Here is a 23160-nt window from a genome sequence, read left to right as displayed (position 1 = left end):
ATGTGTGTTCTATGTAGTCAGTAAGCACGAACAGTCTTCATCTGATAAAAGTGGCAAGGTTCACTTCATTAAAAGCAAGCTATCTTGTAATTTTATTAGTAAAGATTATGTTAAGCTAGAACAACAAACCTGAATCCAAGGTGATGGACTTTGGAGGTTTAATAGGATAGAACACAAAGGGAAATATGGCTCCAGGAATCTGGTTTTGTATCTAATAGGGGTAAGGACAGGACAAGGTGTGGCATGTTAGCTTTTCAGTAGTTAAATATTTCACAAGTAGGAAAAACACAAGAATTATGAGCATTACCTGTAGCATTCCACCAATTCAAAAGCAGGAAAAAAGCAAGTACTATGGTTCACAATATCTCTGTTTTCAAAATGAAACTATCCAATCTAGAAAAGCTTCTCACAGTTGGTGGTTTCAAGTGGTCCACAAAATTATTACAAAGGATTTGTTTTTAAAAACTTGAACATGTAATTTGCTGAAAATAGCAAATTATACCTGATTTTTAGTTGGTTGTAAATAAGAGCAGGAAAAAGCATAGAATATGAACAGTAACATTTTCCTCACCAGTCATAGGTGACCATGGTGGTTTTTTTTTTCAGAAGCATTTAAGAAGTATTTCTTTTCAAAGATTGAGGAGCACTGATGAGCCATTGAGTACAATTAAATTCAAAACGTGAGAAATCCAAACAAATATGAAAATAAATCCAAGTTTCCTTAAAAGGCACTTTTTCTTAATGAATAATTCACTGTTCTCTGACAAGACTCACCTGTATCCTGTAAACTTGAATTCTGAAAGACTTCTGGTGTGCTGATGAACTGTACTCTACTTTCAAAGCTGGCAGGTAATTCCTTCTAATAGGAATCTCATTGGGTTGTTGAATTTTCATGTTACATCCATTAGGAGTTAAACACACCTATTGTTAAAAGAAAAGTTGTTTGTGTTAAAGAAAAGTTGTTATGCTACATGATTGTTATAATCTACTTTAAAATTTACACTTCCAGTTAACATTGTAATAAAAGTTTAACAGTAAAAGTTTTGCAGCTTTTTACCTATACTATGTTAATTTATCTACAACACATTTCTAATGAGTATCTTGAATTTATCTACAGACAAGGATAGAAGCATTCAGAGCACAACATGCTTTTACTTTCCAGAATTATTTCTGGAATGTTTTTTTCGTGTTTATGTGATTGAATGACACAGCTGAATTTTGTCTCACTGTGATATACCACAACGAGGGTAAATACAAGATTTTGTGTTAAGACAAACACTCCCTCAAACTAACATCCTGCCCTCCTTCCAGGTATAGCAGATGAAAAAAATGCAGAATTTCTTTATTATATCTTTGTGCATATTTAGTCCCACGACCTGTAAAAATGTTACAATGCAATTTCAAAGTTAGAGGCTAACAAAAACAGGTCTACAGCAAGCTGTCAAATATTTATCTCTTTTAGACAAAGACTTTTTTCCAGGCAAAGATAAAGATGGGATTTCAAATGAACTGGGTAAATTAATCATCTCAATTTTCACTGGAAGTTTTTCACATATGGCAAAAATGGATACATGATCTTTCTCCTGTATACACCTATAAACAACAGATTTAGAGAATGATCAGTATTACCAAGACATTGGATTCCAACTCAATAATCTTATTTTCTGAAGGAGTTAGCTCACTGTAATCTTTGAATTCTTGTTCTAATTTGTCAGTTTGCTTAACACTCATTGGTCTCCATCTTGATTTCTTCTCAGGTTTTGTCTCCCAAACCACATCAGAACTTTGAAAACAAAAGAATGGACCAAGAGAAAAGAGTTAGCAAGTTCAAAACAAGTTTTACATGCCTTAGTATAGCTTTTAATATGTAGTAACTATGGAATGAAAAAACACATCATAAAGCACTAGTGTGGTAAATAAAAATGACCCAAATCACCCACCTCCTTCTCTGCACTAAAGAAATAAAGAAAGATAACAGCAAGTTTTTTTAACTCCCCAGTTTAACAAAGATAGGCAGGTAAAGACACTTTGTCAAGAAACTCAGCTTCAATAGTACTCCATCTGTTATTCTACACACTCATTGTGGGCTTCTGCATATATTCCTGCATATATTCTGGCATGGTTGATTCAGTAGAAATTGAGTTTTTCAAGTCAACAGAAAATGTTGCCTGAACTGCTTCTTATATTTGATAGTTTCTCCACTTGATCTGCCTAAATTACTATACAGTGTTTCAGTTTATGTGTTTCCTCTACTGATTTCATGGTGTTGAAGGATTTGTTTGTTTGTTTTTTGTTTGTTCATGGTATCCCAGAATCATTCTTTTCTATTCTTTCCTTCTTTTATTATTAATGAAAGCCTTAAGTTATCCATTATTTTTAAAGGGCTCTGGTGTCTTTTCTGCTTTTCTGCTTAGTTCTACCGCTTCTGTGAGAAGCTCTTATGTCTGATTTCACCTTGCAATCAAACAATGTATGATATAGGGCACAAACCAACAACTATCAGACAAGTGGAGAATATTCCTTCTTTCCTTCAAGTTACTATACAAAATACATAGCTCCCTAATCCAATTCCTTTTAGCTACATCTGTGTCTGTATTCAGATACATCAATGGCAGAACCACCTAAAAAAGTAAAAAATAAACGTGAGCTAGAGGATAAAATAACAGCTACAAAATAAGAGTACTGATTTGAAACAGCTGTGGGGTTTTTGTTTGTTTTTGTCATCTTTTTCTTTTTCCAAATGCACTGTGATCCCATTTCTGGCACGGTAAAACTGGCAAAGGTATTACAGCCTTCAAGTCTCCAGAATCACAGAATCACCTAGGTTGGAAGAGACCTCCAAGATCACCTAGTCCAACCTCTGACCTAACATGAACAAGTCCTCTGCTAAACCGTATCACTAAGCTCTACATCTAAACATCTTTTCAAGACCTCCAGGTATGGTGACTCAACCACTTCCCTGGGCAGCCCATTCCAGTGCCTAACAACCCTTTTGGTAAAGAAGTTCTTCCTAATATCCAACCTAAACCTCCCCTGCTGCAACTTTAACCCATTCCCCCCCGAAAAAAGAAGCACTCACACAACCCCTGAGAATCGGCAAGAGCTGTTTATTGCCGGGACATCTTGCAGATAAAACTGCAGGATGTCCATGGTGTTTGGTGGCTCCAAGCTAATGCTTGCGATGGAGCCTGAGCAACGAGTAGGGGGCTCGCCGGGCACTCCTGCAATGCTGTTGGTGCTCTTGGACGTCAGAGCACAAAGACATGCCGCAGTAGACCCAGGTCTGTTCTGGCAGAGGTGGATCCACTTCCATCCGTTCCTCCACATCTGGTGAATCCAGCTCCATGGGCTCCACAGTATTGGGCAGAAGGATAAGCCAGTCCTTGCCCGGGACTGCCCAAACGGGATGCCTTCTGTCCGGAATGTTCTCAGGCCAGGGTGCCGAACTAGGGGGTCATCCAGTTCCACCCCAAGGTCCCATGCCACTGTCGGCTTGGTTTTCATGCATGGGTCTGACGGTGGCATCTGGTTTATGGCCATTACTGGGTCCTGCACTGTGCTCCGGACTATGGGCACGCCTCTGCTCCCCATGGCTGTCTGTCTGATGTTCCTGACTTCGCCCCATGCCACCGTTGCTCCTATGGTAAGGCCCAGGCCCCCTGTTGCTGGGCGTGTGAGGGGCCGGCCTGTTCCCCACATCATTGCGGTGCCAATGGTACCGCCTGTATCTGTCTGTGGGCTGGGCGCCAGAGGTCCCTTGGGCACTGGTGTCTCTTGTGTCACCGGCACCATCCCTCCACCCACAACACATCTCCTTCTGGTCAGGTGCATTCCTCCTTGGTGCTTCACCGGACTGCATCGCTGTCCTTGCACACCAAGGAGGCCTGCCTCTCGCCTTGCTCTTCTAGCCTTCTTCCTGCCGCACAAGCTGACAGTCAGAGGGCCTAGATGCTCAGCGAATGCTGGGCCAGCTGCAGGGTTCCTGTTTTATAGGGCCCGCAGCAAAGGCGGGGCAGTGGTGGCCACTGTGGCCCCAGTAAGCCTCTGTGATGGAGTGGCCCATGCATGGCCAAAGGCTGCTGTGTTGGGAGCGGCCTGGAAGATGCCCTCACATGAACAAGGAGGGGGGTTGGGGGGGCTGAGTGCTCCTTTTCTGGGGCTGGCTCCCCTGGGCCATTTGGCTTGTCAGAGAGAAAGGCTGCCCCTCGGCCACAGGGACTGCCCTCCACCTCCCATCCCGTGCCCTGGGTTTATTTTTAACACTGGTTTTTAGGTAATTTCATTCTATTCTTAATGGAAAAGAACCGAAGCAAGGTGCATCTTCAGCCCTAATTCCCATGTGTGCTTTGTTTTCCAAGTGAAGAATTTCTTCCTCACGTCACATCTGATCTAAATCTCCCCTCCATTTGTTCAAAGCCGTCATTCCTGGTTCCATGGCTACACTCCCTGATACAGTCCCTCTCCAGCTTTCTTCTAGGCCACTTTTATGGGTAAGGTTAGGTGGCAAAAAAGCAGGAAGAAGGCAGAAATATTGGAGGGATCAATCTGAGAGAACTGAGTGTTCCCCTGCTGTCTAAGATTAATAAGGAGTGCCAGCTTCATGGAAAAGAAGTGGGAAAGTACCTAGGGGCTAAAGGATAATTTCTCAATCAAAGCTAGTAAGAACTACAAGCTGCTACTGCTGCACCAGAATTTTCAAAATAGAAAACAGAAATGTTGCTGATTCTATCTGAAGATAGAAAAATCCACTCACAAACTATCCTCACAGACTACTCCTTAAATCTCTATTATCACTCCCTGAACTATACAGACAGGAAACAACTCTGTTCAATGTATTGGGAAGCTTGCTATACAGTTATGCTTATGTTGCAAAAATATATACATCCACCCACATATACAGAAATCATTTGCATTAATATAAAACACAATGAAACTACTTCCCATTACAACAGCAAAATATAAAATCCAGTTCTAAATACTCTTATGCAGATTTCTGTTCTCTCTGTGATCCTACCCAAAAATGAAATTCAGTTAGTGAAAATACCTTAAGTTAAACATTTTATATTGCTGCACACTACGTAAGTTACCTTGTAATTCCAATGTAGGACACCTCCTGCTTTGTATAATTATTAACCAATGAAATTCCGACATCTTGTAAAGACAGAATGATTTCTTGTTCTGCTAGTTCTGCCTTTATACTTTCGTATGCCAGTTTAAAAACATTCTCATCTTCAGTGATTAGGACAATACGCTGCAAACCTTCAAAAAATGATGCTAAATAGACCACTTTTCTACAGTCCAGGCTGAGTACTTTCATTTTGTCCTGCAAACAAGAGAGGAAAAGTTTTTACAACTATATTCACCACTCTACCCACTACAAGAAAATGTAAAAGTCTTAATAACATGAACTGAAATAGGAGACCATTTTATAAAGGTATAAGAAAATCACAAAAATTTTAATTATGAAGTTTTACAGCAGTCTTTCATTCTCTCTCTCTCACACACACACACTTTTGAACTGAAAACACCACTTACTGGCATAAACTCCAGCAAACACAGTGCTGTTACAGTTCAGTGCCCGAACCTCAGCTATGTGATTCCTTATCGTACTTACTGTATATGGAATTTCATATGTATGCTAATCTCAATTACAGACAAAAAACACAGCTGTTTTGTTGTTGTTGTTGGGTGTTGTTTTATTTTCTCCCCACCACAAGTTAACTAAATGGCAAAAATCCGTATCACTCTCAGATCCATTGAAATCCATTAATGTTTTAAAAGCAGCACCTGAAAAACACCCCTATTTTTATCTGATGTACTTTCAGAAAAATCACAGCGTTTGCCTAGACGGTGCATGTTACCTTCTTTATTATGACAATAATGACATGAAAACACACCATTCTAAAATATTTCCCTACTTTTTAAACTAAATGAAGCTGTTTTGGTAATTTATACATAGGTTTAATACAAGACACCTTTTAACATATATTATCTCAATTTTTTACTGAGACAAGGTACCACAAAGGGAAGTTCTCCACTATGCCATACACCAGACACCTCTGGGTATTCACTAGATCCCTCACTGAACGTGTTCAGGAACAAATAAGTAAACCACAGCACCATATTTTTTCTATCATTTTTGTGTGCTGTATTAACTCACAGAAAGTTCTGACAGGCATCATTGTCTGCATGGATTGGACAAAAACCCATGGCCAGAAGGATACTATCCCCTTCCTTCTCTCAAATGATCCTGTGCTGCTTTGTGAGCAAAACCACACCATAAACAGCTCAACAACTTAACTCTTTATCACAGATAAGACTTACAGAACTTGCAGGAAAAAACACCTAAGTGTCTAGAACCTTTAATTTACCTTTGCTTCAGTTAAAGAATCAAAAGCTTATTAAGAAAGTGACTAACACCAAACAAAATATTTAGGAGTTTCCTTTTGAAGTAAAACAAGAGCAAGTGATTTCATTATGTAGCAGTTATGGCAGAAGCATATTAGCTTCCATGGTTAGTGATCTGAAAATCACTAAGTCATGGCTGCACAAGTCAGCACATTCATTCTGCAAACAATTCTCCTAAAGCACCTCAATTTTTACTGTTGAACTATTTCCCTGAGAGTAGACAAAAATGCAGTAGGAGATGCAATTTGAAAGGCAACCCAACAGTCTTGATTCAATCAAATGAGGTTCCTCCTGTATCAGTTATCCCAGAATTGAATTAGGTCTACAATAAGACAAAGTTCTGAAGGTGAAAATCTTTCCTGTACTGCCAATACCGGCTAAACATAATGCTATTATGCAAACTTAGCTATTCTTCTAATCATGTATATAAATTGTCAAGAATATTACAGTTCTTCCTTTTCCAACTAATTCTATGTGAGGATAATAAAAACCATGCATAAAAGTACAGCCAGCATACACATCACTATTCAAACTAACATCTCCGGCTTTTGCATATGAAGCCATAGAACAGCGATCTTCATTGTGATTTGAGAGAATCTGCTCTGTACAGTGCTTGTATAAAAATAATGCCTAGATTTATTAACAAAGTAGTGAAAAACAAACAAAAAAGTAAACAACCTGCAACAGTGGATACAGAATAGGATAATAAATAAAATTTAAAGGAGATCTACATAATATACATACTTCCTTTGGGGTGATTTCCTCAGTCATTTTTCCACATTTCCATGTCAATTTTCTAGATCCTGCTGGGTCTGCCCAAGTGTACAACACTGCCTTATTTGGCTGAAGACAGCCTTCCAATTGACTGAGGGAGCTAGAATGAAGTAATACTAAATTAAAATGTAAATAAACATTTTGCATCAATGACATTTGCATTCTAACATATCCATTAAACAACCAAGAACACCTTTATTATTTTTTAAGTAATGAAAATGAAAACTGAAAACAGCATTAAGGGTATAAAAACATGCAAAAAAACATCCTCAGCGCAATAATAAAAGTATTATTTAAACTTCAAAACAAATATTTATACTTCAGAAATAAATTATACCCAGTAGATTTCAAAAAATCATTTTCTTCACCACTTGTGATTAATATGGAAACATTAATTACAGAAAATTTAGAAAGCAGAGCTTACACACTAAGAAGAAAATTTGAGGTTTGTGCTGTCTAACATTAATACTCCAAGAGATATAAAAAATAAAGCATTTAAAGTCCACTGTTTAGGAAAGCTTTCCTCTACACAATTTGCTGAAGGGAAAAATGTTTAGTATTTAGTATCTGGATACAGTGGGTATTTTCAGGCAAACAGATTTTAAACACTATTACCCTTGCACAGTTAAAACAGGCAGACTTTTCTACTACAGCTCTGGAAGGAGCTTGCCCATTGTCATATATATTTCATTACAATATTTATGTATTAAATTTACATTGGAGATGAACAAAATCCAGACAAAATAAAAATGACTAATCCTTACAGATAAAAAAAAAGAACTTTATTTCTCATATAAAAAGGAGCAGCATACAGCTGCAATCTTTGTATTTGAGTAGCAACTCTTCCACTTTTGAAATAAGTATATTTTATCAACACTGGTCTGACTGTCTGAAAGAGTACGTTTTGCTTTTAAAAGGATACAGTCCAAGAGCACTGTAATAATCCTTACACTTTGCACTGCAAAATAATAATGCTTATACTATGCACTGCAAGTATAAGCATACAGTAGCGTACAGTAGCAAAGCATTATGAAGACATTCCATCTTGAGAACAGAAGCAGTACAGCTGCGCTCAGGTTGTGCAGCACAGTGCTGATCAACATAATTTGCTGTGAGCATTAAGTCATTCCACACAAGTAGAATGCTTGGCACCACTCTGTAATATGCCTTGAAAGATGCTTTATGCGGAAAAATGTGAACAGAAGAATTCATGTTTTAAAGACTTGCACCCTCATCTTCAAACATGTACCCCAGTTACATCAGGTGTTTGAGTAAAACCAAGATGGAAATAAATTTTCAGTGATTGCAGATAACTCATATATGTTAAAATAACCTAAGTTTCAGCCCAGCTTAACAAAACTTACATAACTACCTATCTGTTTTCCAGTCCATTCCCTCATCTCTCCTATAAATTTTTAATTTATAAATTTTTATTATTTCTGCTAACTCTCAACTAAACTTGATAGCACAGGAAAAGTTTCAAATCTAACTACTTTTCCAGCTCATCTATTACTTATTCTACCCAGTCAGCACATGGATAGTTCCAGAATAGCCAAGCAGATCCTTTGCCCCAACAGGGATGCAAGGACACACAATTCTTATAAAATGAGACCCATGCTTCTTTAGCTCACAAAACAATTTCTTTGTTTCTATAAACAGGTGACTGGCTTTACCACTCTTATAACTACTAATCCTATTCAGTTTATAAAACAAAAGATTTGTGGGTGTTCTGACAAAATTAGACATTCAATTCTTAAGAAATAGGCTTTTCTCCTCCATTATTTCAGCTTACATAGTTGAAATGAAAAGAAAGTTTTGGATACTGAACTACTTTGCTCTACAATTTCATAGACTGCTGATAAAATTGAAAAAACATGTTCCTGTGTAGGGAGATGAGAGTATTCTACAGAGTATCATTTCAATACTGTTTTACACAGCACTCTAATTTCTTCCCATTATTAAATAAACCTAAAACGTTGAATGTGTGTATTTTGTTAATTCTGTATGTAATTGAGGCATTTTGTAAATGTACACAATTGACCTGAAAGGCTTAAAAGCATAATTTCAACAGTAACACAAGCTGTATGCATAACAAGTCCGGCCTACATTTTTATCAACACTTCAGATACACTGTAACTGTAGTTACTATCACAGAATCACAGAATCACAGAAGGGGCAGTGTTGGAAGGGACCTCTGAAGATGACCTAGTCCAAGCCCCCTGCTGAGCAGGATCACCTAGAGCTCATTGCGCAGGATGGCAGCCAGGAGGGTTTTGAATATCTCCAGAAAAAGAGACTCCACAATCTCTCTGGGAGACCTGTGCCAGTGTCACCCTCACAGTAAAGAAGTGCCCCCTCATATTCAGCTGGAACCTCCTGTGCTTCAGTTTGTGCCCGCTGCCTCTTGTCCTCTCACTGGGCACAACTGAAAAGAAACTGGCTCCATCCTCTTGGCACCCCCCCCTCAGATATTTATCAGCACTGGTGAGGTGTCCCCTCAGTCTTCTCTTTTCCAGGCTAAACAGGCCCAGCTCTCTCAGCCTGTCCTCATACAAGAGGTGCTCCACCTCTCTAATCATCTTAGTAGCCCTCCTCTGAACTCAGTGCAGTAGTTCTATGTCCCTCTTGTACTGGGAAGCCCTGAACAGGACACAATACTCCAGCTGTGGCCTCACTAGGTCTGAGTAGAGGGGGAGGATCACCTCCCTGTTGCTTCTGCTGCTAAGCAGACACGGTTACAATACATAAAATAACCGAGTGTCTCATTGCAGATATCCACACAAAAACCCTTCTTGCATACCTTTGTCCATACTCAATAATTTCTTCCTCAGTATGGTTTATCAACAGAAATGGTGCTGCGCCATCATGGTAATTAGAAAAGGTGATCACTGTAGAATGTTCAGTCAGGTTAACATCCACTATAATTCCTCCAAGCTATCAGATGTAAAAAAATATAAAATAAATAACAGCAGAATTAATTTCTAATAAAGCAAATGTAATTCAAATATTCCTGAAACTTTTACTCTAATAGGATGAAACCACCAAACAGTGAAACAAACAACCAGTTCTAACATGCTTGTAAAACAATTTCCAAATCGTACCGTTATTAGGAGACGAACACTGCATTCAGTAACAAAAATTTTGCAAAATTACAAAAAAAATAGGGGTTCTATACTCTCAAAATCTAGGCTGGTAATAGAGGAATCTTCCTTGAACCACTCATACTCAGTAATGCCTCTCAAAATATTCTACTATTAAAAACATTCAAGTATTTCAGAACTGCTGCTAGATGAGACTATTTGCAACATAGCGGTAAATTTAGTGGCATCAAAGTTACTTTTCAAAGTAGCAGTGTCACTTCACAGCTAATGTAAATACTTCTCAGCCTTAGCTGGAAAACACTGGGGAAAAAAATAATCTTTCTTACAGCTTCAACAGTCTGCTTCTCCAAAAAGTGTTTAAAATGAAACATGTACATATCCTTATATGCACAAGACAGTGCGAGAATGAGAATAATATACTTGCATATATATAGCCTTTTCCTCAGCTAAGGTTCTGAAATATTTGATTGAGTGTAAACGCAAAAAAAAATTGGAGAATGGAAATGGAGAACTTATTTATGCTATTTTATCTAATTTCCAAAGGTCATTTACCTTGTTGTCCAAATGCAGTAAGAGACAATTTTCTTGCTTATCAAAATTTATCTTCTTTGGAGGCAGATCTGAATTTTCAACTCTAACAAGCAGTTTGTTGGCATCATTTTCAGGCCAAAAGGGAATACACTATTAAAAAAATCAGGCATTTTAAGTGAGAAGACAATGGTATTCCACTTTAGCCCAAAGTTCATTTCTAAAATTTTACTCACAAGTGTACTGCAGTCTAACCAGGAATTCTATTAAAACACCTGAAATAATTACTTACCTGAACATAATAAACTGAAAGTAAGTCAAAAGAAAATCAGACTACAGTGAAGGAACAGAGGCAGTAAGGAGCTAAAAGTAAAAAAGGTAAGACTTCACATTCATAAGAACAGGTAGTCTTAAAATGGATAATGTATGCAAAATACAGAGTATAAAGCCAAGCAGAGGTACAACACCAAAATGGACTTGCTTGCTAAAAGAAATAAAGAAAAAATCCATTGACAAACCTGTATTTTTTCCATTAACAGATCTCTTGCAAAACAAGTCTAAATTACAGATCAGTCTTGTAGTGATAATCAATGTCAAAAAAAGATATTAGCATAAATACACTCCTAAGTAACTTGAGAAAGCAGGATATTGGTATATTAGCTGTTCTTTTGTGATAATATATATATATTTATACATATGTATATACACACACAAGCCCACATATTTATGTACGTATGTGTGTGCATATGAAATACGGAAATAAAATATGAAGCCTTAGTCAGAGTGCACAGTCTGCTATTTTCACCCACAATCAAAATCACAGCCCTTCCAGGTTTAAAAATCCCACAATCTCTCTTCAATAGTTTACATTCTAAATGGATAAGACAGGGAGGCACGAAAGAAAAAAGTTTTAATTGCAACCAAGGAAAAGTTTGGAGCAAATGAAAATAGTCCTGCCAAGGAACAAAATACGATTAGCCATAACTCTCAGTTACATTCACAAACACTCAACAGCATTCTTATAAAGTTCATGGTGGTTCTACACTCAGAATGAAAAGACCAGCATAAACCAAAGACTATCTAAACACATAATTTTTCCTGTATTTCAAACTGTACACCTGCAACATTCAAGGCTGCAGAAGCATCTCTTTTCATACAGATTATGAAAACAAATGTTTAGATTCAATTCCATTTGAATCCTAGAATTAGATCTTCAGTGGTGAAATACTAGTTCACCAACTTACCATGCCACTAAGTTCCCTTTCCCATTGTTTCTCACACCACAGGAAGCAGAAAGACAAAGGAAAAAAATATAGTTAAACCGAAAGACTGAAGATGTTATCTACACCAACACGTATTGTACAGACAAAAGAAATTCAAATTGTGTTGTAATCTAGCGTCAAGTACAGCAAGCAAGTCTTAACATGGAACATAAGAGAGCTCAAAGGAAATCTGAAGAGAATCAGTCAACAATAAATTAAAGCTTTAAACCAAAACTAAAATAAGTAAAGAGGATTTGCTTAAGAAGTTACAGAAGCAACTATAGAGAAATGAAAAAATATTTTTTGCAATGGTCTTCACTGCAATAGTCATAAAATGATGCTGTTTTCAAATGTTTTGCCACACACTTTCTAGCTAACTGCTTCACCAGACATTATCTTTATACTTTTATCTCCATTCCGTAGTCAGAGTTCTAATCTGTATTTAGCAGCAATCTTATGTACAGTCTTGGTCAATATTTTCTTTCTTTCTTTTTCTACACATGCATGCTGGTCAGGTGTCTTGCAGGACAAACTAAAGGATGTTTAACTAACTTAAAGGATGGTCCTTGACCAGCTATTTCATGCTAGTCAATATCCAGCAACTCCTTCCTACTGCAACCTTTGGGAAACAATTGATTTTATTTAAAAGTAGAAATTAAAGTTTCTGACAGATCAACTGCTTTCCAGACAGGAAACGGGTCCAAGAATAGATGGGCTCTACACAAGCATTGTTTTTTCCCTGAGAAGACAGGCTATTGGTCGCTAAGAAAGAAGAGCAGAAAAAAGAGAAAAGCAGCAGAAAGGATTCTGCTTAACTGAAAACAACAAAGTAGAATGAAGGAGTGGGGGGTGCTGGGCAGGGAAGTGAATGAAGCTGAGATATTATGAACTAACATTCTAACCGGCTTGTCTCTATTCTGGGTATGCTCTCTTCCAAGACCCATTGGAGGAGAGGCAGAGGGAGATTTCACTCTTCCCAGAAGGCAGTATTCTTTCAGCTTTCACAGACCTAAAAATCTCCCACAGATTGGCTGTGTTTCTCCTACATGTCCTGAAGGAAGCTCACAACATAGTAACTCAGAGGCACTGAACTCAAACTACACACACAAAATAATTGTATCGGACACAAGGGTACTGCAGTTCAAAAAGTGAAGCTGCATGCTCAGTCTTCAACTGAATAGACTTTGCCAACACAGACAAAAGCTGCCATTTCTGCACCACTTGGCCTGGGTGTCAGTGATCCATCTCCAGAAACAACGTATTAAGAAGTTTAAAAAAAAAAAAAAGTGAGACAGAAGAACAGTTTGGACCTATCTGAACTGACCCATATGAGGGTCATACCTTCTTCCTATAAGCAAGTGGCATAGCATATAATGTACCAGGTCAGCCAAACCACTCTACCAGATATCACTGCAAAAACGGAACAGAAATTTCAGTGCCACTGCAGAGAGAGATGACACAGTAACAGTAAAGCTCTTTTTCCGCATACCACTACTTATGATGCTGGTAACACCAAAAACATTCCAATTATAAACGTGAGGCAGGTTTACAATAAGTCCTAAAACAACATTGAGAAAAGGTAAGAGAACACAGGTAACTTACTAAAAAAGCAATACAATTTATTCAGACATTGTCATTGAACACTGCATGGCTCTTATCTCCTGTCACTGAGTGTTAAAACTAATTATTTTTTTTTCTTAAACAATTGGAATAGCTTCCTTGGTAAGTTTACCTGTTGCAAAACAATGGGTATCCACTTTTCTTTGCCTTCTTCAGCTACTTCCAAAGTGTATTTGCTTCTATTTGAGATCATAAAAAATGGAGTGAAAGTCACAATTCTAGTAATATTAAAGCTGCTGTTGTTTATGGTGACACCAACCTGTGAGTAGAAAAATATTGTTAGACAGATGCTGCTCTGTTCTTACTTCATTTATATTTTTCAGAAAGTAATGAATTTGCAAGATAAATTAAAGTAATGGATTTGCAAGATAAATTTCACTCACTTGATACTCCTTTTTATGACTCTTGCATTTCACAGAACCATGACTTCCAACAGTGTCCAGTGAAAACTGATCTGACAATTCACTATCAGTTACCATAAGCTGCACCTATAAAAAAGCAGCCTGTGTTAATTTTCAATTCCCAAACACTGACATTTGGAATCACATATGTAGACATGTATACATATAAATGTAAGCACATATTGGAAACATTGGCAGAAATCAAGACAAGACAACTGCCAGTATTGACTCATTCCTCGGTCAGTAGTAATCAGCATTAAAAAGCTCGTGTAGGAAAGTCAAATGGTAAGCTGCAAGTTAACCTTAGCTTACTACCAACTCAGACTGTATCTAACAACCACAACTGCAAGTATTCATTTTTCAAGCACTGGAGCTTTACATTTTTAAACAAATTCTAAGTCTTTTAAAACCATATATAGAGCATACAAATGTAAACATAAGTGCATACTAGTGTTTCTATTAAAAAGACAACACATTGCAATTGTCAGTATTGACTCACATAAAGATATTTTTTGCCACCATTAACTACAGGCTATGTGGAATATGCATTTTAAGTGTAGGATACTCCAGAAGAAGTAAACATGAAGATCCTGTCCTCAACTTGTCACAAGTAAAATCTCATAGACAAATCAACACGCTGTATTATTTAAATTATTACTATTATTATTAAATTATTATTAAATAATAATAATTAATAATTAATAAATTATTATTATAAATTATTATTATTTAAATTATTTATATGCCTTTAGACAGAAATACAGTAAGATTCATGCTGTTTATGGAACATAACAGTGCAGATAGCTTTCAAAGTGTAAAAACATTTCTGTACAGCAAGAGCAAAGTACAGAGCTATCAAATTTTACTAGCTGTAATACCTTGTTATTTTGGAGAAAGTTTTTGGGCTGGAAAGAAAAAAGTAGCGGCTTTTTGTAATCCGGAGGATGCTTGCGGTGGATACCATCAGCTTTGTACTGCAACATTCGACCAGTTTTATTTACCATCCAGTATGGACTGTGAATTGCCATAACCATCTGCCCAGTTGTATAGGTCACGTGGACAGCAATATCCAGTTCAGTCTTATCCAGCTCCGTGATGCAGTAGAACGTTGTGAAGCTGATTTCTGGTAGATTACTTTTTATATGGTACTCACTTTTCCAGTTTTGATCTAGATAGTTCAGCAACTGTAAAACTAGTTTTGTTTGATCCAAGACTGCATTATGAATCTGGGCTGAACATCCATCTTCCAGAGTGTTATATTTGTTCACATTTCCCTTATTAAAAAAAAAGTGTACATTTTCTTATCTTTGACAATTAAGATACAAGTTATTTAGGCAAAATTGTAAAGTGATTATTATATTATTTAACTGTTACATTCTTAAACATCTAAATACATTTTACCCGCCCAAAAAAAAATCAATGCATTGTCATTAGTATTTAACAAAAAAACTGTCACAAAATTCAAATGCGTTTAAATGACAGATTTCTTCAACGCAGTATTTCTTTCATTAAATTCATAAGAGAGATACAGAAAGAGCCTGTTACTTCCAAACACATGGCAGAGGCCATGGTCTCTAGCTCTAGTAATTGTGCATTCATAATAAAAAATTATTATTAAATTATTTTACCTGCATCCAAATACTAATCATTAAGACCGTTTCAAAAAAATGTTTCAGTGTCTACTCTATTATTCTAAACCTACATCAGTAAGTAGTGGAACACAATCAGGACATATCCTCAAAATGAAACATTTAGTACTGAGGAACCAGTGTCAACACTACATGGTTTAGGTGTTTTACTTGACAGTGGCTCATGTCTGGTCTTGGAATGATGGCCCACAAACAGTTAAAGGGCACCTAATTGTTTAATTTCTTCTAAAAAGAGTGCACTGTCTTGCACTTTGGCTGCAATTCAAGCCAAAACCTGGCAAAAATGCAGCACTGGGAGAACTCCTCAAAAGCATGCTATTACCAAAAGTTAGTGACAGCTAGTGACAGCACATAAAATGCTAATGTAGGCTGACCTATTTATGTTGCTTGAGGTGATCATAATCCACAGGAAAAACTTCACTGCTTAGTTAGGCTCAAGCTGCATGTGGAAGTCAGAAAGTGACTCTCCCATAAGATTAAGCTTATACAGTGTAAATTTCTCTTTACCTATGTATCTAAAATATGAGTAATTACTGAGGATTAAACCCACCATTTTTCCCATTCTGGTGCTGCTTTATTTTTGTACATACAGACTTACCCTTCCAAGATCTGTAAACCCTGCTTCAGAAAAACTAACAGAAGCCATTTCTTTTAATACCCATTTTCTAATATAGTTCAGCCAGCTAATCAACTTTTATGACACACGTGAGCAACACCACGAAAACGGAAGAATTGAAGAATTACCTCTACAGAGTAAGTAATGTGATATGGAAGAAGATTGCGGAGAAGAACAGAAGGCCATAAATGAACGACATACGGAAAATCCCATTGATCATCTGCACATAAAGTAGATGTCAACGTGTCTTTTGCTATAACAATATTGATGACAAAGGAGTGGTTAGTTGACCTCACAGACTGGCATTTCCTTTGTAATAAGCTGTCAACATTTTTCATAATTTCATCAAATGTAATTCCTTCACACAAATCATATTCTCCATCCACTCCACTTTCATTGGCTACGGGTTGCAAACTCAGTACGGATCTATAAATGAAAACATTTAAAAGAAACTCAGTATGAGATTGAATATTTTAATTACAATAAAGTAGGATGCAATCACAGAATCACAGGATGCCTGAGGTTGGAAGGAACCTCTGAAGATCACCTAGTCCAAGCCCCCTGCTGAGCAGGATCACCTAGAGCTCATTGCGCAGGATGGCAGCCAGGAGGGTTTTGAATATCTCCAGAGAAGGTGAAACCACCAGTTCTCTGGGCAACCTGTGCCAGTGCTGTCACCCTCACAGTAAAGAAGTGCCCCCTCATATTCAGCTGGAACCTCCTGTGCTTCAGTTTGTGCCCATTGCCTCTTGTCCTCTCACTGGGCACAACTGAAAAGAGACTGGCTCCATCCTCTTGACACCCTCCCCTCAGATATTTATCAGCACTGGTGAGGTGTCCCCTCAGTCTTCTCTTTTCCAGGCTAAACAGGCCCAGCTCTCTCAGCCTGTCCTTGTACAACAAGTGCTCCAGCCCTCTAATCATCTTAGTAGCCCTTCTCTGAACTTGCACTCTGAGCCACTCTACTCCAGTAGCTCCATGTCCCTCTTGTACCAGGGAGACCCAAACTGGACACAATACTCCAGCTGTGGCCTCACCAGGGCTGAGCAGAGGAGGAGGATCACCTCCCTTGACCTGCTGGCAACACTCTACCGAATGCAGCCCAGGATATCATTAGCCCTCTTGGCCACAAGAATTTAGTAAAATATGTTAGTAATACTAACAATCCTAGTATTACTTAAAATATTGATGATTTCTGACAGTAATTCATTGGCTGCCTTGTCTTGCTCAAGTCGGGTAGCTAAAAGTATTTTAGATCCCAAAGATTCCTAGATTTGTACCGGCTGTGGGTTTTTGTTCCATACCTTCATATGCTTTACTCAGAAAGAAGGGGCTGTTGGGGATTCTTATGAAAGGCTGCTGAAATCCCTTACAAGAGCTGTTATACACCGTTTTCCATGAAAAAGGTATGAATAAACAATTCACTCTTTAGACAGATCTGCAAAATGTGCCCTTCTTTCTGGGCAAGTTATGCATTAAATTAATGGATTATTTTTATAGAAATGGCTTTTGTAAGGCATCTGCTTTAACCCAATCAGCTGCTCCCTGACTGAAGATTTTTGTCAATGAAGATTTTGTGACTGTCTAGGGAGACTCACCAATATACCCATGTAGTTAATCAGAAGGTTGCTAAACCTTATTAATAAATAATCTTATTAAGTAAAATATATATAGTTAGAAATATTGGTGAACTTAATAGCATGTTCAGTATACTGTAGCTTATTTAACAAAAAAAGAAAATTGAAACAGAAGGATTGCTTTCAATGACTTGTGCAGAACATGGAAGCATTCTATAACTTTTACGGTTGCTTTGCAAACTTCAGCACAAAGAAACTTGCATACTGTAATACTTGCCAGTACTTACCTATCAGCCTTAAAAAAAGGAAAAGAAAAAAAATAGGGGAGGGACTTGTTTCCGTGAAAACAGGCGGAAAAAGCCTCTACATTTCTAGAAACAGTCAAAGCAAACATCTGCCTAAAAGTTAGTGACAGTTCAGCTAAATGGTACTTGTGAACTCACTGCAGTTTCAGTTGGGTGTTATCTTGAAGGTGCTAATAGCATAGCTATGCTGGAAGCCAAGTCTTTCTAAGGTTGACATGTCTTATGTATCACTGATGTAATGTGTGATGAAGTGCTTAAATGTATTAGTTTCAACTTTACATTTCAGTATCACTAAAAACAAAAGACGACTTTTTTTTAAAAAAAAAAAAAAAAGCAGCTGTAGTACATCACTAGACATCATTCCATTAAGAAAAATGTCCGTACTGTGTTGATAAGCATGACTGTGTCCCAGAAGCACCTGGACTTGAATTGTTAGAGACAGTCAATGCTCAGCTAATTTGTTTGGTAAAATGGATTTCAAAAGTCCCAAAAAAATCCATTTCGATTAAACTGTATTTTAATTTAACTGAGAACAGATGCTCTGAGAAGATCCTAGCCAACAATGATAGTATAATCACAGTATAATATTATACTATAACTATACTATATTACAGTATTATATACAGTATATACAGTATTATAATTATACATATTACATATTACATATACATATTACAGTATTAGGTAGCAATGGGAAACAGTTTTGTTTTTTTTTTGTATAGTTATACGGATACAACAACTGGCAATGTATAAACATATTCCATGACAAAAACAAAACAAACAAACAAACAAAAAAACAATAAAGTACCTGTATGAGGACAATGGTATGTTGAATTCATTTTCTGGTGATGCAGTCCCTAAACATCTTCCCTCCTCAAAAATATTGAACGGGATTGAAAAATGATTCCTTATCTATGTAAAATAAAAATCCAGCAAGATACATTAGGAAAAAATGGTAAGATAAACTTTTTTGAGCCTAAGAGAGTACAGAATGAGGACTCTCTCACTGTTTGTCTTACCCATTTGCCATTCAAGGTCAGGTATTTCACAAGAACTGTCTCTAATACCAGCAAATCTCCTTAAACGATTTTGTTGTGCAGTTTAATGTTATATTTTAATTATGAAATTACTAAATTAGCTGTAAAAAAGGAGAAACATACCCTGCAAAATCAAAGACAAATAAATCTGAACTGTCTAGTAACTTTCCAAAGAACTTTCTTTTAAAAATATAACAGATACAAAGGTCTGTGGGTCAAAATTCATATGGAAGAAAACACAAGGGAAGCAAAACGTTACTCATAGTTAAACCATTAACATACATTGAATTTGGGTGAGCATTTAGCTCTTTTGTTCTTTTCAAACATTAGTTTTCTATTTCAGTGTTCATTTAATTGTATTATCAACTCTGGGAAATTAGTCATAATCAGTTGCTCCCTTTATAAATTTTTCAATTATTTAATGTTCTCCTTTTCGGGTCTCTCTAGAGGAAATGTCTAATATTGCCTAGATACTCTACAAATTTTACATAGACATATATAGATTAACCCAACATAAAAGCATGCATTATACAAATATAGAATATCGTTCTTTCATGTCATTAATGTATACTAATAACTCAAAGTTAATGTTAAAATTCTATTAGGTTTCCAAGCAGAGCAGTTTCTTCAGCGCAGTTAACTTTTTATAAATGCTGCACAGTTACCCAGTTCTGATATTTCAGCACACAACCCTATATAGAAGAGTGACAGTTTGGTTTTAATTACCAATGCTGTTGTTTTGTATGGGAAAAAAAGATAGAAGCACTTGCAGCAAAAATGAAATACTTGTTATTCTTTCCTGTTCCCTCTGAAGTGTTATACCACCTGTACTAAGACATCCAAGTTCTCATTATGTAACGAGCACACAAATACTAGAAAAATGCTTTTTTATTTTTGACCCATTTGCAGTTACATCAGGATCTTGTGCAACCACAAGAAAGCCTAGACACTGACCAAAATCCAGTTACCACGTTGATATCAAAGCTGAAGTTTAACATAGGGAAAAAAACAATAAATCTGATCATTAACCATGTAACAATGGACACTATCATAGAATACTACTATTTGGACCATCCATAAAATTCTGTTTGCCTTGGCCTAATAAATTATATGTCTATCAAAAAGACTATTAAAGGTATGCTGAAAGGGCTCACTCTTCAGTTAGTTTGGTATTAAATTTGAAATGCAAGTGTCAGTGGTATAGGATGAAGAAAAATAAATAATCCAACAGAAGGATAGCCTTGAGGAACCAAGGTAAATTTAAGAGGTTTGAAAATTTCATACAGAGCAAATATTTCACAAGACTAAGATTAGAGAAAGTATTAGAAAACATTAGTGATGAATTATGCTGATCTAACATCTGGTCCATTTCTAATACTACTCCATCCATGTCCCTTCATCATTTTGAAAAAGCTTTTTGTTCTTGAAAATCTCTTGTAAATCTCCTTATAATAAATACACAGCAGCAGATTTATATTAATTGTTCAGATCATTTTGTAAAATACAGTTGTAAAAATATTTATCTATAGACTACATATTTATGATCATTTACATTCATTAAAAATTTAACAAAAAAATTAATTATAACATAGGGGATACTGGATATATACCTGGATAGGAGAACGTATAGTTATTATCTTGCTTCCTTCAACAGTATCAATTTGGCAGACAATGGACCTTTCAACACCTGATTCCTCATGCCTTACTCTGTAAATACATCGACCCACTTTTGTTAATGGAATCTTCTCCACAGTGGAATGATTATGTGGACCTAGAACATACAAGGTGAGAAATGAAAGTCTCGACAGGGGGATAAAGATACATTTGAAATACAAAAATGTACATTCAAGAGTATTTTCTGTACCACTTTCTCTCCACAAAAATTTAAAGCAAACAAGTAAGGACAATCACCACTTTTAGTCTAACTGACGAACTTGTAGTGTCACCAAATAAATAGAATCACAGAATTATTAAGATTGGAAGAGACCTTCAAGATCATCTGGTCCAGCCATCCCCCTACTACCAATGCCACCCACTAAACCATATCCCTAAGTGCCAGGTCCAACCTAGGAAAGATTCTCCCCTCCACCCCCCCCACCCCAGGAAAAGGCATAAATGAATAAATTACGAATGTACATAACCTAAGAACACTCCATCTTTTGCCTCTGCAAATAAAATTGGTGCCTAGAGAGAAATATTTACAAAATATTATGGCTTTTTAAAAAAGTACAGCACAAATATTAGAAAAATAATTCAACTATTAATAAATCATATGGTCAAGATTTGTTTGCCAAATCAGTTTTGAAAAACTGTGAATTGCTATGGCAAACCAACTTACATGGTTAACTCATACACCATTAAAAATTGCTAAATTTTATTTCAGCTTTAACTGTGTTCTTTAAATTAAAACATTATTTTCTTAAGAGTAACTTCTCTCAAGACGTATATATGCAGCCCTTAGTATTGTTAAAAAAAAATCGGCAGCTTAATTCTGCATTAACTTGTGAATACAAACAAAAAGCATTTGATTGCAATAAAACTAGGAAATAAATATTAGTTATCTAAATAAGTTACCATAGTAGGAAATTTATTTAACAAGCAATATATAGGCAACTTTTAGCTAAAAAGACCAAAGCAAGATTTCAAACACTGAGATGCATCTAGAGTATGAAGAATCATTTCTTTCATGTTGTGCAGTCCTCCAGTATTTACTGACAAGTAGAAGATGCATCATGCCCCATGCTGCAAAAACAGAAGGTTTATGAATTTTGGAACTTACAGATTTGAACGTAAAACCTTTTGCTACTCAGAGTGGTCATTGCAGTGAACTGGTCACTCTCATTTTTAGTTCTGACATATTCCATATTTAAATTCTCTCCATCTATTAAATGAAATATTTTTGCTCCAAATTCGACATTGAGGACGCTAAAGGAATCACTGGGTGAGACAGTGATGGGAAGTCCTAAAGAATTTATTAGTACAAATGGTGCTCGGTCTTTTTTGAAGATGTCTGAAGTTTGACTTGCTGCTTCAGCAAATGCCTAGAAAGCAACGATACAAAACACAAATATACTGAGTAAGGCTTCAACAAAATCCGTGCAAACATACATTTAACACAAATCTGACACTGTCGCTATTTTTCTTACCGTGCCCAAGTTACTCAACATTTGTAGACCACATTTGGATAGTGTAATATTCAGCTGGTCTTTTGAGGAAACGTTTATTACTGTTTTGTGTTCTGGAACTTTGTAGTTTTCTTCTGCATCCGATTCAACTAATGCTTTTTTAGGCTTCTTCTTCATCTGAAAGGAGATTTTTTTTTTTTAATTCTTATCTGATCATTCTTTCTGCAAAGCAAGTTTCATCTCATGACTTTTTTTTTCTCCTCTTCTCTTCCCACTTCTATGCCATGTACTATTTTCCTATTCTGTTCATGGTTTTATTCTCAATTTAAAACAAAGAGGGAAAGAAGATGGCAACAAGCAAAAGATATATTTCAGAAGTCAATGAAATTCCAATTATAGCAGCTAAATTTATCGTTATTCAAAAATAAACATACCATATACCAACATACCTAGTTAATGCTGTGTGAAAACATTCATCCTAACACATCTAATATCACTATATAAAAACTATATAAATAGTTTATTTCTCATTCTTAAAACACTAACTCCAATATAGTTTACATGTTTCCAAACCATGTACTCACTTTGTATATTTTTTTGTATTTGACAGGAAAAAAGAAAAAAACAAAAACAACTGTATGAAATATTTTCCAGGACTTCAATGTTTCTGGAAATGTTGCATTTCCAAATGTTACATTTCAACTCTAGGCAAGAAAATATGAGCCTTGACTCACTACCTTATACCTTCCTCCTGCAT

General features: G+C 36.4%; 1 protein-coding gene across 2 annotated transcripts in view; it reads right to left on the bottom strand.

The window, feature by feature from the left end:
* Positions 1-23160, bottom strand: part of VPS13A (vacuolar protein sorting 13 homolog A) — a 121220-nt gene that overhangs the window by 31197 nt on the left and 66863 nt on the right. For both annotated transcript variants that reach the window (XM_035558489.1, XM_035558490.2), the window contains exons 43-57: positions 22425-22580; positions 22058-22319; positions 20889-21049; positions 19050-19153; positions 16488-16785; positions 14973-15368; positions 14077-14181; positions 13806-13952; positions 10836-10964; positions 9983-10116; positions 7153-7282; positions 5088-5323; positions 1630-1783; positions 775-921; positions 130-211 (exon numbers count right to left, since the gene is read on the bottom strand). In XM_035558489.1, the coding sequence (XP_035414382.1) occupies positions 130-211; positions 775-921; positions 1630-1783; positions 5088-5323; positions 7153-7282; positions 9983-10116; positions 10836-10964; positions 13806-13952; positions 14077-14181; positions 14973-15368; positions 16488-16785; positions 19050-19153; positions 20889-21049; positions 22058-22319; positions 22425-22580 (2641 nt within the window). The remainder of the gene's footprint in view (positions 1-129; positions 212-774; positions 922-1629; positions 1784-5087; positions 5324-7152; positions 7283-9982; positions 10117-10835; positions 10965-13805; positions 13953-14076; positions 14182-14972; positions 15369-16487; positions 16786-19049; positions 19154-20888; positions 21050-22057; positions 22320-22424; positions 22581-23160) is intronic.

This window comes from Cygnus atratus, chromosome Z (assembly GCF_013377495.2).
Source record: "Cygnus atratus isolate AKBS03 ecotype Queensland, Australia chromosome Z, CAtr_DNAZoo_HiC_assembly, whole genome shotgun sequence".
NCBI lineage: Eukaryota > Metazoa > Chordata > Aves > Anseriformes > Anatidae > Cygnus > Cygnus atratus.
The sequence above is the reverse complement of the archived record's forward strand: the minus strand, read 5'-3'. Positions and strand labels throughout refer to the sequence as shown.